Genomic DNA, 19,931 nt, shown 5'->3' with positions numbered 1-19,931 from the left:
TCATAAACCGGCACGTGCAATCTTTAATAATAGTAATAATTATAAAGCTAAATAATAAAATTTCTTTAAATTCTCTATATTTTTAAAATTGCATCAAATTTTGTCGTAGTTTTATGAACTTTTCGTTTAATCCTCTCAGTGGTTATTATTTAACGGCATTTGACCTAAATGCCTGCGAATAAATTTTAAAATATCAATTTATAAACCTTTAAAATTATAAATATATTTATTTTTCTTATATTTAGACTCAAAAATAAAAAAAAATATACTTAAAAAATAATTATTTTTCTAAAGTTTAAGAGTTTATTTTTATTTTTTTAGGTTAATATAAGAAAAATATATATATTTGTAATTTGAGGGATTTGAAAATTTAGATTTTATAATTTATTTGCAGTTTGGACACATTTAGATCAAATATAGTTAAATAAAAATCGGTGAGTGGGTTAGACGCATAGCTTATGAAACCACGAAGGAGTATGACGTAATTTTAGAAATATGAAAATTTAGCACAATTCAGTGAAAACACGTGTGAATTTGGTGTAATTTATCCTAATTATAATAATGAATCGACTTTGAATTATATAGCCGCCTTAAGCACGTTCTATAAATAATTTTAATAAAATAGAAACGGTACCGGAAATAAAAATTTACAAAAGATTAAATATTTAATATAATATTTATAATAAGAAATATTTATTTAATACAATGTCTAAACTAGGCTATTTAATATATAATCTTAGATCGATCAAATTCAATATGACGTGACGTGTTTAATAAATTGTCACATGCGCCGTTGGTGTATTACCTCATCAACACTTACATATGATTTTATTTATTTATTTCCTTAAATATTTCGCTTTTGTAAAATAAATAATGCTTTTTCTCTCTTCAAAATGTGTGTGTGATTTTTTTTATTATTAACACTAAGTGCTAAACAAAATATGAACCTATTTTATTATGGTTAATTTAATTTTTTTATCTTTATCTACTTTATCCCAATATAATACTAATATTTTTAAAATTTTACGCAAAAGAAAATAGATATATAGATATGGGACGAAAGAAGTATGTTTTTACTCATGATGCTAACATATTAAAAAATAAATAAATACTAATTTGAATGTGAATGAAAATGAAATAAAATTGTTGAAACGATGACTTGGATTTAGTTGTCTACCCGATCCAAAACTAAAGCGAAAAGGCTGTATCAATTGGCAGGGTTTCTTTTGGGGTGCTTATAAATATATAGCTATGATTCTTAGTCGGATGACACAGTTGTAAATTTCTGAATCAATATAATAAAATTTCTACAGTTCATGCCTGTTGAAGTAGATTGACACACAGTCACCCAACCACGTAAAACGTCTGTATTCTTTACTTGCTTTCTTTTTTGTTTTCTCGTAACAAAAATAAAATGACTTAACTCACGGGTCATTTCAACATAAAAAAATGCCCATATTTCCAATAATTTATACAAAAAAAATATTAACTTTAATACTCAAACTTACATATATATTACAAGCATTATTTTTACATTTAAAAAAAAAAAAAATTTTAAATACTCATTCCATGAAGCAAAATATATTTATTTTCTTTGTAATTTTTTTGTGGACAAAGTACAAAATATATCAAAATTAATAAAAATTATAAAAATTTATTATTTCATGTTGTGCATTATTAACTTATTATTATTTTATGACGCGTAACTTATGATCTTAATGTAACAAGTCCAATTTCATATCATTAAACCATCCAAGAACTCATTTTTTATATTATTTCCATAATTATTTTATTAGTTTTAACTATAATGATATTTATTATTATATTAAAAAATACAATTACCAACATTTTCCTGAAAGTAAATTACTTTCAATAAAAAATTAAAATTAAAAAAAAAAAAAAAGAAAAAGTGTTAAATTGAATGCAACAAGAACACAAATTTGACCGATATTTGAATAATTAAACTGCACCCGCATATAAAAGTTGAACTCAAGTTGAATCTCAAATCTACCCTAACTACCATTCCTAGCAATATTACAACTAATATTAAAAAATGATCATTTGAATGTTCATATAGAAGGGAAAAAAACTTATGAGGTTAAAATAATTATTACTTGCGTATCACTTTATTATAGACACAAAAATTTTAAATATATATAATTAGTAAATAATTAAAATTATATAAGTAAAAATAATTATTTTATAATAAAAATAATTATTAATTAAAATTAAAATAATTAATTAATCTACTTAAAATTTTAAAAATATATATAAATTAAAAAATTTAAAATAAGAGCTTAATTTTTTTTTAGAGAAAAAAAATAACAATATATAGCTAGTGGGGATTAGGGATGTCAATGTGGCAGATTTTGCAGACTCCGGGATCCGCCCACCTAGAAAATATTATAACCCAAGATATGCTCTGCCCCGTTTCAATCCGGCCCCAAGATATGCTCCGCCCAAGATATGCTCCGCCCCGAACTCTTCGGGTTCGGAGCCAACCCGATAAATCCGTTTTTTTAAGAAAAAAATAAAATATCAGCCGTAGTCCCAATTATAAAGAAAATTGTAAGAGAAACAAATGCGAAAATAAATTTAATTTAGAATTAAGATTTTATTTTATATTTAAATTTTTTTAAAATAAATAAATAATATAATTTATATAATATAAAATATAAATAAATTATAATAATTATTAAAATATTTGGGTTCGGATCCGAGTTCAGGGTAGAACGAATTTATAGTAAAACTCGTAACCTCCCCCAAATTCGGTCGAATCTAAAACTCAAAATTCACAATCAATCTCAAACTAAATTTTTTAGATTCGAACCCGATCCATTAAAATCGAAGCAAAGTCCGGGACTAACCCGCCCCATTTGCCATCCTGGTGGGAATCGTTATTTATATCGTAAAATATCTATGGTCAAAGCGAGTTGTTATTTTCTCCTCCTAAAAACAAATATTCACAAAATTCAAAGTGAGTGACGTCACCACGCTTACCCAAAAGATAAAATTCAAAAAAATAAAATAAAATAAAATTCAAACATGATCTGAAACGAGGGTTTGAAGTTTGAACATTGAATAGAATAGAATCGAATCCATGGCTTCTCTTTCACTCTCTATACATATCTGAATTCAATCATGTCAACGTCAACCTCTCCCTGCCAAAAACTATAATAGCTAATTATTAGATATGATGATTGATTATAGAAAAACAGTGCAACAAACAAACTCATCTCCCACGAATTTTCCTTGGAATTTTTTCGACCCCTACCTAACCCAACCTCCACACTACTCGTCTGGACTGACTGCCTCCTTTGAATCAAGGTCTGAACCACGCCTCAATTTTGTAATTTATTCAAATTCCACTTTCATCATTTCATGTTTGTTTCGATTATTCATTGACCGGAGACCGCAGCCTTCGTATTTATTATTGGCTATGGATTTGTGTAATTTCTCAATATTTTTGCTCTTCCTTTCTCGCTCATATTGTTGAGATATTATTATGGGTATTTGCTTTGGGAGCCCTGCCAGGAGTGATACTTCTTCTTCACAACTAGGTTTTGGTATGAAATACCATATTCTGCAGTGAATTAAGTCTGCTTTTATTGTGTGTGTGTGTGTGGAATTTTGGCTGTTGTTGTTAATCTCCATTGGAGCTGAATTTGGGAAATTTGATTTATTAATCAGTGGTTTTAGATGGAATCGTGTCCATTGTCCTGTGCATATATTCATGGAGATAACGTGGAATGTTTGCAATTTTTTGTTGATGATTTGATTCATGTTCATCGCACTAATGTCTAATAACAGCAATGTTGTAAGCTGATTATATGTTTTTTGGGGCATAACTCTGTCCTGAGATTATATGTTTCGATTAGCTATTGAGTATATGCAACTTTACTAGATCATTTTATTCTCTTTTCTTTTCTGGTATATTCCATAATCTTTCGAAATCGAATTTAGGAGTTATTGTGGTTCATTTGATGCTATTTTCTTGTATATCTTATCGTCCTGAAACTATGTTACTAAACTAATTGTTGGCTAGTAGCAATTTATGTATCCTATCAGTGCCTATTGTTCATGAAGCAATGTCGAATCCTCTGAATTTTCTTAGTAAATACTATACTTTTTTCAGCATTGGCCTATGCATATTGGTTGATTCCCTCGTAGTATATAAATAACTAAATAAATATGATGCGCAGTATTGAAATAATCATTTAATATGGTATTTGGCGAATATCCATGACTCCCTATTATATAAATAAATAAATAAATGATGTGTATCTCTTTAACATGGCAAATGACATTTCCGTCGTCCATTTAGTCACTTACACCATTGATCAATTTTTTTTTTTTTTTTCAGGAGCCAAAGTAGCCCCGGGAAGTAGCAAACACAGCTTGAACTCCTCAAACCAGTTGGAGGCAAATCCAACCATTTCAAGTGATGCTTTCATCGGATCGCTGAATGATCTCTACCTCTCCAGTAACCTCAAATCATTCACCTTCAACGACCTCAAGAATGCAACCAAGAATTTCTGCCCCGAGAACCTCATTGGCGAAGGAGGATTTGGTTATGTCTACAAGGGATGGATCAACGAGGCTACTCGAGCATCGAGCAAGCCAGGCACTGGGACAGTCGTGGCTGTCAAAAAACTCAAGGCACAAAGCTTTCAAGGCCACAGAGAATGGCTTGTACGTCCATCATTGTCCCAAGCAATCTTTTCTTCCCTCAGTTTTCCTATTGCCGTTAAGTTTAATTTCATGTGGTTTCCAGACAGAGGCAAAATACTTAGGGCAGCTACAGCATGAGAATTTGGTGAAGCTAATTGGATATTGCCTGGAAAGCCAAAACCGACTTCTGGTTTACGAGTTCATGCCAAAAGGAAGCTTAGAGAATCATTTGTTTAAGAGTAAGTTTTCTTTCAAGCTTTTTTAACTTCAAAATAGTAAACAAGACATAATATTTTAAATCATAGAGATAATAGTGAGGATTGTTACGGCTCCGTTTAGACCGAGACTTTTGGAATTTTGAAAATAGTAAAAAATTAGTATTTTATGTGATGATATTTTGTGAGAGAAAAACTATAATCGATGCTATGTTTTTCCAAAAGTTGAATAGTCCCAAAATTCTAAAAATGTTGTGTAAAATATGACATTATCCGTATGTCCCGTTGTGCTTTTGTAGAAGGGGTGCAGCCAATGGCGTGGACTACTCGACTCCAAATAGCAACTGATATTTCTCGAGGGCTCTCATTCTTACATAGTTTAAATGCCAATATAATCTTCCGGGACTTGAAGGCTTCCAATGTTTTAATTGATTCGGTAAGTTAAATAATTCAAGATCGAGTTTTGTTAACATTGCTCGACTTGGTTTGCATATTGATTGACAAACTAAAAACTTATGATGATAATGAATTATGTTCCTGTAATGTGTTATAGTATTTATCTTGTGACATGAGAAATATCCACTCCTATAATTAGTAGTGATCCAAGATTTTAAGTTGAAGTTGTGTTTTTTCAGTTTTAACAATATATTATGCGATGAAGCAGTGATTTTTGGTTTAAAGTTTAAGATCGTAGGAAGATGCATTATTTTTCTTTAATTCGTTTATGTTTATCTCACAATTTACTTGCTGCATTGCCTTACATATCGAACTTTTCAGAAATTTCATGCAAAACTCTCGGACTTCGGCCTTGCAAGAAATGGTCCTGTCGGCGACGGAACTCATGTTTCAACAAGAGTTGTAGGCACAATGGGATATGCAGCCCCCGAGTATGTGGCTTCAGGTAATATTCTCTAGTAACTTTCCGGAGTTTTTAAAAATAAAATTGAGAATAAAGTTGATTAAATATTTGATGCGACGTCCTGAATACAATTGAATTACAGGTCACTTAACATCAAAGAGCGACGTGTACAGCTTCGGGGTGGTTCTTCTAGAACTTCTCTCGGGGAGACGAGCAATGGGCGACGAGTCCATCGGAGGAACCGAAGGCACATTGGTCGACTGGGCGAAGCAATACTTGGGAGAGTCGCGGCAATTTTCGAGAATAATGGACACACGATTGAGAGGGGAGTATGCAAAGAAGGGGGCTCATACAGCAGCAATGTTGGCCTTAAAGTGTCTCTGCAATGACCCCAAGAACCGGCCGACGATGGTCGAGGTTCTGGCCGAGCTCGAACAGCTACAGACCCTCGAAACCTCGCCGCGCGCCAAGCTCGAGCATCGGGTCAAGACACTTAGTTCTCACAGGGCTCGGACACAATCGTAATTGGCTAAGCGAATTACATGAAAGAAAATTTTATTCATAAACACTACAGAATAATTTGGGTTTGTTTATTTTTTTTGGATTTGTCACAATGTATATATAGAGGTTTGTATTGGGAATGAACTGTTTTTAATGCTATATATTTGATCCTCAATTATGCTCAAATGTGTTTTTTGTTACTTAATAGTACAAAAATGACGTACAAAAATACACCAAAGTCTTACAAGATTAGAAGATATCCCTCGATTAGCGTCGTCGATCGTTATTCATTTTTCTCATGGGAGAGGGAATTAAAAGTACCCATTAGAGAGACACAAATGAAACCAAAGAATGAAGAAACACCAAACCTATAGACATGTCTGTCTTTTTCTTTACATTCATACACATCTATTTCGTTTCTTGCATATCCTCTTCGGTCTTCCAAACCACGTCTTGGAGACAAGTCGACAGGTTTTCATAGAACTGCACACCGACGTTGCAACAAAATCACGTGTATGCAATTAATCTGGTTAATGTTCAGTTTTCAATGTATGGGAAGTTTTTGGCATTGAAAGAAAATCGAATTTGTATAAACATCATAGTTAAATATTGTTCTGTGTACCTTGTTAAACTCCAAAGTATCGCCTTTTGCTTTCCTAACCTCTATCATGTGCAAGGACGGAGCTACTTGAAAAACCTGGATCATGCAAGTTGTAAGATAAGATTCGCGATAGCACAAGTGATAGAAATATTAAATGCTTCAATTAAGCGTGAAATGTTCGAATGTTATGTTTTATACCTCAGTGGCGACATTGAGATTGCCTTTTCTTCCTGCTTTTAAATTCTCAAGCCGCATCTGGAAAAAAGGTAGAAAAGAGATGAAAGTATTACCAAGCTGTAACATAACATATCCAGTTTAATCCTTGCACAAACAAATTCATATGTACCTTGTAATTATTCTTGTGGACGTCAAAACCAAGGGGTTTTGCAGCTTGTTCGATCTTTTTAATTATCTCATTAGCCGGGCATTTAGATGTAAATCTTGTTTCCCTCTTGTACCCCTGTCAGGAAATAGTAAATTAAATAACAACTGAAAAAATTTATGGTTATTTGGGGAATGTCATAAATCATAATAGATTTGTGTTACAAGATATTTCCAAGTGGCACTTCCCTCGAATTATGGAAACCTTTTTCTACTCCAAACAAAAAAGTGGGATTTTTTAAGAACTAATTTGGATGCTTCTTAAGAAAAGGAAAACGAGTTTGAACCTGTTCTCCATCAAACAAATTCCCGAGATTGAGCCCTCTCGACATGGAAATTAGCTCAAAGGCATTCATTGCAGCTGGCTGATGCTCTTTTTTCTCCATTACATGATATTCCTGTCAAAAAGAAAAAAAAATCTTTTTGAGCTTTTTCTGCAACTCAATTGCCAGTTAATTGGTGGGCATGATCAACAAACTAACCTCGGAATCCTTAAACACTGCATCCACATCATCCCAATTCCCTTCTTTCTCGTCAAATACAGCTGGTTTGTACCCTTTCCTAAACCACTTATCCTCTAAGATTTCCGGGAATGTTATGCGCTACAGATATAGAAATAGTTTTGACATTCTAGTTAAGTACAAAAACATATAGCAAGATGTTGGAAACATATGAGATGTAATAGAATGTGTGCAAACAGGTAGCTTTTATCCAATTTGCAACTTGTAAATAATTCAGATTCTAAAATGCACTGATGACATAACATAATCATATTTTTGCATTGGTTCCCAGTGCTTACTTTAAGAGGATTTGGATCAAGCAATCTAGTGATGAGCTTCATGGCCTCGAAAGAAAGCCAAGGAGGACAAGTGAATTCGGCAGCAGATATCTGGTGGTTTTACACAGGAAAATGGTGAAATACAAAAGATATAAAAAAAGAAAAAAAATCCAAAAAGGCATACACATAATTGTCGGGATGCTCACTTTTCTATATAGGTTCATAATATTAGTATCATCGAAAGGCAAGTAACCTGCGAGCAATACAAAAAGTATGACCCCGCATGACCATAAGTCTGCAGTTGCTCCATCGTAACCTTGATCATCAAGGACCTGTGCAGATTTTAATAAGACCATTTTATAAAGAAAGTTGTGCTTGGAGATGGAGATAATAGTTGAATACCTCAGGAGCTACATAATTTGGGGTTCCACAGGCAGTATGCAATAAACCATCCTCCTGCAAAATTAATTAAATAAAATGGTTACTTTGGTTCTAATCAGAGTAACTAATATAGAAAATGTATATATTAAATCTTAGATTAGACTGCACTATAATGAATTCACAAATCCCACAAACTGAAACAAAATATAAATGCTAGATAACAAACATATGTGTATACATAGACAAAAATGCAAAAATCTAACCCAAGAAACTTCTTGGGACATAATATATGTGAGTAACAAAACTCTAACTAATTGAGATTCGGAAATGTAAATGTATATATACCCCAACTTGTTTGGACAGAGCGCTTAACCCGAAATCGGAAACTTTGAGGTTTCCAGCAGCATCCAGTAGCAAGTTTTCCGGCTGCACCAAGGCAACCGTTAAAAAGATTCAGCCTATGAAGTTAGTATTTGTGAAATAAGTTAAAAGCCATTTGAGCTCTACCTTTAGATCTCTATGGAAGACTCCCCTGCTATGGCAATAGTCGACGGCATTAATAAGCTGCTGGAAATACTTTCTAGCTTCATCTTCTCGCATCCTTCCATGGTTCACCTTCGCAATCGCAAATTATCATTTACATAAATATAATTTACAGATCAGTTTCTACTAACATGTAAAGACACTTTTCATTAAAACTATAGGATATATTTCGCAATCACTATTTTCTTTGATAAGAAAGTCCAGCTGTCTGTGAAAGAATAAAGTTAAGTCTTACAATTTTGTCAAAGAGCTCCCCCCCGGTCACATATTCCAGAACAATAAATATTTTTGTCTTGCTCGCCATTACCTAATTGATATTTGACACCAAAATCATTAGAAGCAGAAAAGACAAACTACATTTCAATTAGCTCAAAAGACAAGTGTCCGCAAATTATCGAATCTCTGCAACAAAGAGAGTGGGAGAAAGAGACAAGACCTCATGCAATTGGATGACATTGGGATGTTTGATCAATTTCATGGTTGATATCTCCCGTCGAATCTGGTATGCAATCAAAAAAACCACCAAAAAGAAACTGTTTATTCAGCCAAGGATTATACAGATAATAAGATTATCCTTCGAAATTCAGTCAAGTAGAAGATAGAATTGTGGACCTGTTCAGCCATCTTGTGCTTCAAAACCTTCTCCTTATCAAGAATCTTGATGGCCACAGGCTGCCCAGTCTCCGAATCTCTAGCAAATCTGACCTTGGCAAATGTTCCCTCGCCAATTGTCCTCCCAACCTCATACTTACCAACTCTACGCTTAACTTGGGGTCGACTCATCCGCGATTAGTTGTTCAGTAAATGCTTGCAAATGCACTATCCAAGTCCAATTTCCTACACAAACAGTTAACACTTCATATAATGCTTAGAATTGCTTGGATACTGCCAGATACTTCAAAATCTTCCCGATTTTCACATGAAAAGATCTTCTATAATAAAGTAATCAGACACGCTATCCATAACCACGCAATTGAGATCTTCAAATTAGAAAAATTACAAAGTGCTTCGTTCATTACGATTGAAGTGGTAAAAGAATCCTGATCAGGATAAGGTTGGGGATTCCTGAGAGACGAAATTTACTCCCAAATCGAATACACGATGAGAGTATCGGCAAAAGTATTCACAGAATCTACCAATTATGGCAGCATATACGTTTCCTTGTCCTCTACTTCATAAACAGACAGCAAAACGAGCAATTAATCAAGTCACGAACTATCGATTCAATAAGCTCTTCCTGGATCGAATAGAGAAGCAAAAACAGTCCAAATTCACACTACACAATGGATACAAAATTCACGAGCAACAGTAATCCAGGAACAAAATTTCCTGAAGAACTTCCTTCCACATCCAACACCTGCAACACAGTATATATACACGCACCTATGGTCGTTCTCGTCTGCAACAGTAGTCCGAGCAACAACAATCCAAATTCCAAGCAAGTTGATTGCCAAAAGCGCAAAAGTGCTGCGAGTACTATAAATCTGTAGCCAAGTTGATGGATGTAGAATAGAATCGAGGGCAGGGCCACCGTACTCGTGCGTTGATAGCGGCTCTTGGAGTGAGAATGAGTCACGGAAAGGCTTTGCAGTGATACGGTAGTGAAGGTGAAAACCAGAGAGCGAAACAATGGCCTTTCTCACGATGCCAACTTTGCCATTTTCTGAGACCCAGCCACCGAGTGTCAGAGACTCCAATACGACCAAAATAAATTATTATCAAGATAAATCTAGAGTAAAATTAACTTATAATATACCCTATCCAATTTCTAAATTTGAATATATACATATATATATATCATGATTGTATATACTCCCTTATCAGTCCCACTATTATCTATCTTATAAATTTAAACAAAATATAAATTATAAAATTTAAAATATAATAGTTGAGTTAGATTATTTTTTAATCAATCAAAACCCTTATCCATGACCCTACTGTCGTAAATGAAAATATCATACTCGTCTCATAATTAAATATTCATTTATTTTTTATATTTGAATATAGTACAAATAAAAGTAAAAAAGATTAAAATAATTTTATTAGTACGTGTAATATAAAGGTAATAATATTTGTGTAATACTCTCACATACCGTGTCTGTTACAATGTAGACACGTAATAATTATTTTATAATATAAATAATATAAATTTAAATTAAGATAACTAATTAGTTTAATTAAAATTTAAAAAAATAAATTAAAAAGTTTAAAATGAGATTAAAATATGTAATTATTTTCCAAAAAAAAGTGATATAGAATGTGAGACGGACAAAAACGGTAATATAGACATGGTACGTGGGACGGAGAGAGTATATTGTAAATTGTAAATGTATTTGTAATGTTAGATAGATAGTAGAGTTACTAAAAAAAAATAGATATTTTATTATTGGGATAGACTAAAATGATAAAATAAATACTTTATTATAATGAATAATGAATCCGAATACACATATAATTATTTTTAAAAAAATAAAATCATATAGAATAGATCAAAATAAAAAATAAATAAATAAATAAACATGATTGAGTTTTTTTTTTCTTTTCTGAGCGTTGGTTTCCGTTTATTTATAAAAAATAATTTTAAAATATTAACTCAAATAATTATTTTTATATTATTAAATTAAAATATAATTTTATATTGAAATATTAAATTAATATTTATTTATATTTTTTTGACATTAAAAAAAAAAAATCGATTCACAATTTTAATACTAACTCAAAATTCAAACTACTAAATCAAATACACTCTAAGGTTTGTTTTTTAATTCATATTTTCTAAAAACTATATATATTATTTTATTTTATAAAATATTATATCAAAATACTAATTAAATAAAAATTCAAATCAAATATTTTATTTCAAATATATTTTGAACCGCAACCAAACAAACTGTTAATATTACTTGTTTTTGTTTGATTACAGATTTAAATACAAATCATTATTATTCATTTCGATACAATTTTTAATAAAAATATACTATTTTTTCTCACAAAATATCAATCATAATATTATTTAAACAAGAATTTAAATTATTTTCAAATTACACTCAAACAATAATAATTATAGATCGATTTCTATAAATATTTTTTTAAATGTTTGATGCTTTTTAAGTAATTTTTTCAAATATTATACTAGATATATTTTATCAATAATTACTAAAATTGTTTATTATTTTTATTTGTTTAAAAAAACTATAAAAACTCTGTATAGATGGAGCTTAAATAGTAATAAATGGATAATTATGTGTTCAATAAATTGTGTTTTAATATATTTATTATTATTTTTTTTTGTAATTCAATTTGTAACAAAGTCATAACATTTTTCATTTAATAATACCTTTAAATTCATTGGCCATATTCAACTTCATTCAATTAATAATATAGTTGGGTTTGTTAACTTTTAATTACTTTCCATTATCTATTTTAGCTTTTTTAAGAAAAAATTACTTTTTAATTATTATATTTGTTTTATTATTATTATTATTATTATTATTATTAAATCTTAAAAATAACATATATATTAATACAAAGTAAGACAATTATAAAATTGTTGAGTATGGAAAATCAATGTGTAGGATTTTCGAGAATGAATTTATAAATTAGAATAAGAATTGGTGTATAGTTTAATGGGTCTGTCAATAATATTAGGGTCTTAAATGGGCTTGGAGATAGGCCCAATAGTCAAGGCATTAGGCCATCTCCAACCCTCCACTCCATTTTTGCGGTTGCTACGGTAAATATTTGATCTACAGTAATTTTACTTCAACCATAAACTTCAATTTTTACTCTAAAAATATATTCTCTATATATTCCTTTTTTATATTATTTTATATAACTTTTCATATTTATAAATTACAACCCAACTTTAATTTATTTTTACATTAGATCTATACACATATAATTTATAAATTATTTAAAAATTACATATATAAAAATTAACATTTATAATTAATAACTATTACAAATAAAATAATTTTAAATAAATAATTAAATGCTATCTACACAAAAAAAATAAAAATTATCACTTTTCAAACAGTAAAATTATATATCAATTTGAAAAATAAAATTATATATTACTTTACAAAAACTAAATTATATCATTTTTATAAAATAAAATTATACATTATTTTTCAAAAAAAATAAAATTACATACAACTTTTTAAAATATAAAATTATATATCATCTACTAAAAAATTAAAATTACACAATACACAAAAAAATACCAAAAATATAAAAAAACACCATAAATGGAGTAACACTGTTGATTGCTGCAAAAATGGGGGGATTTGGGGGTGGGTTGGAGCCCTTCCCCCTATTTTTGGTAATGCAGTGGGTTGGATACTAACAAATAAGCTTATCAGGAGAACCTTGATTAGGTGATCAGCTAATACAGGGGTCAGACAAGGAGATGTCGGGCAAAGGAAAAGGAGACAGTAGACGTTTAGGTCGATTGGTGTGGAGGTCGGACAAAGGGAAATTGGGGGAAGAAAGATAAGACGGTCGATTTGGAAGACGGACAGAGGAAACGAAACAGTGGATGTTTAGGTCAGATGAAGCGGTTGGAAGAAGTTACAACTAGTGAGCGGATATAGAGGCACGACTTGATAATCGATATTGGGGCGGTTGACATGAGTTTTAAATAAGTCTTTTCATCACCTGAAAGAAGCATCTTCAATCGACATCAAATTTAGTGAAATTTCTTTTTAGAATCGTCCTTTTAATTTTACAATCTTTAGTATTTCTTTTTCATTTTTTATGTATTGTATTTAGGAATTTTCAATCTCATATATTTATTTAAGCAAATTCAAGAGTAATTCCCTTTTTCTTTCAAATTTTATTTTTTATTATTAAAAAAATCGCATTAACAAAAATATTTATTTATTTTACCATGTGATGCTAATTAAAAATATAAGAAGCCGTCTAGATTCTAGAATAATAAAAATAGAATTAATCATGTTAGTCAATGAGACCATAAAGTAGTGTCAAGAATATAATTATTATTATTGTAATTAAAAATAATAAAAATATCTATATATGAGTCACTGATGTATTAATTTCAATATAGACGGAAAATCAAATTCAAATCAAACTTGAGTTGCTATGATAAATAAATGGATTTGTACGGTCATATCATACGTTAAACCCATTAATATGAATAAGCGCATGTGGGCACCGCTTTTTTCTAACGAAGTAGTCCTTTCGAAGTCCGGGACCAAAGTGTCTTTTTCCATAATTAGACATGTAATAGCAGGGCCTGGACCACATGTCAGGCGTGGAACCGGACTGATTGACCGACTGACATCACATGATGTGCATGTATGCAGTACTGTACACTGTCACCACCCACCCACCCATCCACCCTAACATGCTTTTAGCGTCATCTCATCTGTACACATAAATAGCCATCCATCATCATTTTTGTGCTCCCTGTATTTCGATCCGTTCTAAATAAGTTTTTTTTTTTTTTTAAATAATTATATAGTTTAACTACAATTTAAATTTTTTAATTTTCATTAAATTATATTAAACTTAATTTATAATTATTATATTAAAATATAATACTTCGTCCATAAAATTAATATATTTGAGTCCGGCACGAAAATTTAAAAAAAAATATTTTATTGAAAAAGTGATAGATAGTTGGAAGTATTTTTGAAAATTTAATTAAAAAATAAATAAATGAAGCGATAGAATGTAATAAAGTTAGTGGTATTTGTTGTACATAAATATTAAATGAAAGATAATAATTAAATATTGATTTATTAATTTTGCCAAAATTAGTATTGGGATAAATTTAGTGGACGGACTAAAAATAAAAGTGGAAATAAATTTGGCGAACAGATGGAGTAATTATTTTTATTATTTCTTCCGTTCCTTATCATCCGCTTGTTTTTTGTACAGAGTTTTAGGAATGTTGATATTATATTGAGGTATAGTATAAATAAAGTATAAAATATAAAAACAACTTTATTAGTATTGTATGATATAAAAGTAACGACATTTATGTAATACTCCCTCCATCCACATACAAAGTATACATTTATTTTTTTGGCGATGTTTAAGAAATAATAATAGTATTTTAATTATAATAAGTAATTAAAAGTAGTGTAATGACATTTTTTCCCTTACTTTTTGGTATACAAGTAATGATGTGATGTAAAGTAAGAGTATTTGTGGGAAAAAAGTGAGGTATTTAATGAAATATTTACTTTGTAATTGGACGTCCAAAAATAAAATTATATATATTTTCTAGCTGGACGGAGAGAGTATATTGCAAGGAGTAATGATATTTTTAATGTTAGTAGAAAGTAAAATTATTAAAAAAAAATAGATACTTTGTTATGAACAGATCAAAATAAAAAATAAATAGATTATTAAGAGATTGATGAAATACATATTTATAATTTCTTACTTATTATAATAATCTTCTGACTGGAATGAAATAGAAAAATAGTACTTTTCTCCGTCTCAAATTAAATAGGTTATTTAAAGTTTTATAGTAGATTAAAAATAATATTATTTTATTAATTAATTGAAGTGTGTAAGAATTTTTGATATTTTTATTAATATATAATTATTATTTTAAAAGAAAAAAAAATACTTTAGGGTAAAAGCAAATAGAAATGATAAAAAAATAATTTGAATTAGGATCTTAACAGAACATATTTATTAAAACTGTTTTATCAGTTTTTATCTACACTAAAGAATTAATAATATGTGTGTTTTATAGAATAAATTATATACTACCTCCGTCTTACATACCGTGTTTGCTACACTGTAGAAACAGTATTTTAGGAATGGTGTAATTAGTAGATAATTAAGAATGTGTTAGTGAAAATAATTATCCAATAATATAAATAATTATAACTTAAGATTAAGATAACTAATTAGTTTAATTAAAATTTTAAAAAAATAAAATTAAAAAGTTTAAAATAAAATTAAAGTGTATAATCATTTTCCAAGAAATGAAAGTGACATGGTATGTGGGACGGATAGAAACGGCAATATGGAAATGGTACGAGGGACGAAGAGAGTAATAATCAATTCGAGTCAACTAACGAAAATGCAACACACTTGTTTCATATGTGAATTTATTTTTATAAATTGTCCTGTGCGTTTTGAAATTAGTTAATAACCTCAATTCTTCTTTTACTAAAATAATACTTTCTTCACTCTTTCAAACTCGTGAAATATTTGTCGTTTTCTTTGATGACGAGTGACGCTGGCTTTTGTAATCAGCGACGGTGGATCATGCATAAAATGACGTAAATAAAAACTTCTCGTAGTAGTCGATTTTCTATTTTGTGAAAACATATGATTGGGTACACTTACGTTGTGTTTGTTTGGGGACTGAATTTTAAATTTACTATTCATTTCATTTTTTTTCTTCAAAAATATTAAATAAAATACCTATTTTTTATTTTTTATATTATACTAAAAAATAATTTTATATTCAAAACATCACATCAACACCTATTTATATAACACCATACAACTATTTTGTTAGAAATTTTGGGAGAAAATAATGAGATTGTCTTATTGATCATCGTCAAAACAGATTCGATAGACTTAAATCTAAGTAATCTAATCTATGAAGAAGATCAAATCTATATATAAATCTAAAACTGAATATCTAAAATATCTTAGCATCCCCTTCAAACTCAAGTGGTATAACAGAAACCAACATGAGTTTGATAAAAAATTTGAATATAAACGCAAAAAAGAACACATAAATAAAAATAATAGTTCACTTTCCATTGGAACCGGAAACAAGATGATTTTTCACCCCGAAGCAAAAAAACGAAGCCGAAAACGAGATGACTCAACCGGAGCCGAAAATGAGATGACTCTTCACCGGAGTTGAAAACGAGAGGACTCATAACCGGAGCAAAAAACGAGATGACTCCACTAGAGCCGAAAACGAGATGACTCCACCAAAGCAAAAAAACGAAATGACTCAATCGGAGCCGAAAACGACATGACTCCAAAGAAGCAAAAAATGAGATGACTCCACTGGAGCCGAAAACGACATGACTCAACCAGAGCCTAAAATGACATGACTCAACCGGAGCCTAAAATGACACAACTCCACTTGAGCCGAAAACGAGATGACTCCACCGGAGTCGAAAAACAAGATGACGCTCCACCGGAGCAAAAAACAAGATGACTCAACAGGAGCCGAAAACGAGATGAATTTCCACCGGAGCCGAAAACGAGATGAATCTCCACCAGAGTCGAAAACCATATGACCACCAGAGCCGAAAACAGACAAATCACAAACATCGGACAGATCAGATCTCTCGCAGCAACAGACAAACAACGGACATATGACAAATCATTTCAGATCACTCGCAGGCAACAGACAAACAACGAAGATTTCAGATTGCACACAGGCAACAGACAAGTAGCGGACATATGACAGATCGGAGACGAGACGAGACGAGACAGATTTGCAAAAAGACAACTTGCAAAGACATTAACTCAAAATCACAAGACCTCCGGGTACAATCCAGGTTGAATGTACCAGGAGAAACACAGGTTTTTAAGCTATATCTACGGTATGAGAAAAATAGGCTCTGATACCATGTTAGAAATTTTGGGGGAAAATAATGAGATTGTCTTATTGATTATCAAAATAAGGAGCCTATATATAGACAATTCAAAACAGACTCGATAGAATCAAATCTAAGTAATCTAATTTAAGAATAAGATCAAATCTAGATATAAATCTACTAAATCTAAAACTGAATATCTAAAATATCTTAACATATTCAAATTCAAAATTTTTACTATTCAAATCTCTAACTCAAAATTCAAACCCTAAACAAACACACTATAAATTTATTGTTGATAAAATTATTATCGGATTTGGGTTTATATTTGATTCGACTTACTCGATTATGAAAATATTGGGTTTGAGGTTGTATTTGAGTCAACTGAGGGTGTGTTTGTTTGGGGATTTGAATTTTGAGTTGAGATTTGAGTAGTAAAAATTTTGAATTTGAATAATTGTATGATGTGATATAAATAGGTGTTGATGTGATGTTTTGAATGTAAAATTAATTTTTAGTATAATATAAAAAATGAAAAATAGGTGTTTGATTTGATATTTTTGGGGGAAAAAAAAATGAATAGTGGAAATCTAATCCAATCCCTAAACAAACACACCCTGATCAATTGATTGCGAAAAGCCTCGGATTTGGGTTTGTGTTTGATTAAACTTAGGCAATTGCGAAAATCAAAATATTTGATGGTCGACAACGTTATCTTTGTTTCTAATGATTCGATTCAGCATTAGCATTGTAATTCCTTGTTATGTTGATGGATTTGTGTTTGATTTTCGATTGTTAATGAGTAAAGTTTTATAAGAATATACGATTTTGTGAAATTTGCTAATAAATGAAATCAATTTATTATTTTCATATTTGAATAATTTTTTATTTGCAATTAGAGAATTATATAGACATGTTACGTAAGCCGAAGTCACAACTAAGATTCTTATTTGATAAAAATAACTATGTCTAGTAATTCATAAAAGCTCAAACATAGAAGCAACATTGAAAAGTTCGATTTGAGATGCAAGATTGATGATTTATGTGTTATAACGACATAGAACCCAAGATTTGTCCATTTTCATACCACAGACCCACAAAATCGCAACAAAAATCCAAGTATTATAGAAAATTGAACATAAAAAAAAAAAAACAGAAAAAAATTTCAAATTCGACTGAATATCATAAAAAGAAAAATAAAATTTAATAAGAAACAGTCTATTCAAAAAGAAAAAAATTACTAATTAAAATGGATATATTGAATAGCAAAATCGTCATCCTATTCTCCGGTTAAATAAGCGAAATGACAAATCGATTGGATAAAAAATGTGAACTAGACGGATGAAATCGGTTGCCAAGTCTCTCTCTAGTGGATGGAGACGGGATGGTCTAAGTTGTGAGAGATTTTTTATTTGGGGAGTTAACAAATAGTGAAAAATAAAAACACTACTTAATAGAGTTTTGAGAAATTAGAATTATAACACGATCCAAAGGAATTTTTTTAACGGTATTAAAAATAGATGTATATATTTTTTTCCAGCACAGAGCAATTTCAGTTTTGTCTGGAGGATTGGATTTAGATCCAACTATTCATCCAATTTTCCCAAAAAAAAAAACATCACATCAACACTTATTTATATTACATCGTACAACTATTTAAATTCAAAATTTTTACTATTCAAATCTCAATACAAAATTCAAACCCCAGACAAACACACCCTAAGTATAAAAAGTACTATACAATAAAAACATAGGTGTACAAATATTTTATATGTAAAACTTTGTAATTTGAGGAACGTTAGGGGTGCTTCTTTTGCCCCAAATTCTCGTACTCCCTCCTTTCACAAAAAAAGTATACAATTATTTTTGGCTTGGGTAGTTAGATGTAGTGTAACGACATTTTTGTCCTTACTTTTTGGTGTAAAAGTAATGATGTGATGTAAAGTATGAGTATTTGTGGAAAAAAATAAAGTATTTAATGAAATGTTTACTTTGTAATTGAACGTCCCAAAATAGAAACATGTATACTTTCTAACTGACGGAGGGAGTATTATATTAGTTGAATTTTATATTTTTAAAATATATATATATCTTTTTATAAAATATTTAATTATATATTATTTTACTATCAATCTCAATCAAATAAAAACAAATATATCATTTAAATTAGGGATGACAATAGGCCCGGATAGACTCGAGTCCGAATCGGACCCCATCCATTTATTTAGAATCGGGTCCAATTATACGGGCATCAGGCTGGGTCCGGGTCGGATCTCGGATCCAATGGTGGACTCTACCCGGACCCGGATCCAATGCGGACCCGATTAATATATTAATTATATATATATAAAAAATTTAATTTTTAATAATATAAATTATATTAAAATATGTTTTTAGTTTTGTTTATTTATTATTTTATTATAATATTTTTGAATATACTATATAGATT

At 30.1% G+C, this 19,931-nt stretch overlaps 2 protein-coding genes across 4 annotated transcripts; one reads left to right on the top strand and one right to left on the bottom strand.

Moving 5' to 3' along the window:
- Nucleotides 1-3,378: 3,378 nt before the first annotated feature.
- On the top strand, nt 3,379-6,363 carry LOC127259562 (probable serine/threonine-protein kinase PBL3). The gene is made up of 6 exons (XM_051286953.1): nt 3,379-3,566; nt 4,364-4,692; nt 4,775-4,910; nt 5,186-5,322; nt 5,664-5,787; nt 5,888-6,363. The coding sequence occupies exons 1-6, from the start codon at nt 3,506-3,508 to the stop codon at nt 6,268-6,270; spliced, it is 1,170 nt and encodes a 389-aa protein (XP_051142910.1). The 5' UTR covers nt 3,379-3,505; the 3' UTR covers nt 6,271-6,363.
- Nucleotides 6,364-6,421: 58 nt separating this feature from the next.
- LOC127259561 (CBL-interacting protein kinase 32-like) lies at nt 6,422-10,640 on the bottom strand. 3 transcript variants are annotated; one of them, XM_051286949.1, is made up of 15 exons: nt 10,314-10,640; nt 9,543-9,767; nt 9,367-9,429; nt 9,166-9,237; nt 8,895-9,002; nt 8,733-8,813; nt 8,409-8,462; nt 8,213-8,338; nt 8,028-8,117; nt 7,711-7,830; nt 7,516-7,626; nt 7,194-7,307; nt 7,046-7,102; nt 6,869-6,943; nt 6,422-6,729 (listed from the first exon to the last, which is right to left on the bottom strand). In XM_051286949.1, the coding sequence occupies exons 2-15, from the start codon at nt 9,711-9,713 to the stop codon at nt 6,655-6,657; spliced, it is 1,317 nt and encodes a 438-aa protein (XP_051142906.1). In that variant the 5' UTR covers nt 9,714-9,767; nt 10,314-10,640; the 3' UTR covers nt 6,422-6,654. The 3 variants fall into 3 exon arrangements, with proteins under 3 accessions (XP_051142906.1, XP_051142907.1, XP_051142908.1); XM_051286950.1 differs by lacking the exon at nt 10,314-10,640 and adding an exon at nt 9,931-10,276; XM_051286951.1 differs by lacking the exon at nt 10,314-10,640 and adding an exon at nt 9,950-10,276.
- Between the last annotated feature and the right edge of the window lie 9,291 nt (nt 10,641-19,931).

This window comes from Andrographis paniculata, unplaced genomic scaffold (genome assembly GCF_009805555.1).
Source record: "Andrographis paniculata isolate CXL003 unplaced genomic scaffold, ASM980555v1 Contig60END, whole genome shotgun sequence".
Lineage (NCBI taxonomy): Eukaryota > Viridiplantae > Streptophyta > Magnoliopsida > Lamiales > Acanthaceae > Andrographis > Andrographis paniculata.
This window is presented reverse-complemented; position numbering and strand designations above follow the sequence as displayed.

Bases quoted from the DNA above. Each gene is read 5' to 3' on its own strand.
- LOC127259562 (XM_051286953.1), top strand. From the start codon at position 3,506: ATGGGTATTTGCTTTGGGAGCCCTGCCAGGAGTGATACTTCTTCTTCA. The intron at 4,693-4,774 runs GTACGTCCATCA...TGTGGTTTCCAG, and splicing joins AAGGCCACAGAGAATGGCTT to ACAGAGGCAAAATACTTAGG. The intron at 4,911-5,185 runs GTAAGTTTTCTT...GTGCTTTTGTAG, and splicing joins AGAGAATCATTTGTTTAAGA to AAGGGGTGCAGCCAATGGCG.
- LOC127259561 (XM_051286949.1), bottom strand. From the start codon at position 9,713: ATGAGTCGACCCCAAGTTAAGCGTAGAGTTGGTAAGTATGAGGTTGGG. The intron at 8,339-8,408 runs GTATTCAACTAT...AAATCTGCACAG, and splicing joins CAAATTATGTAGCTCCTGAG to GTCCTTGATGATCAAGGTTA. The intron at 7,103-7,193 runs GTACATATGAAT...CCTTTTTTCCAG, and splicing joins TCCACAAGAATAATTACAAG to ATGCGGCTTGAGAATTTAAA.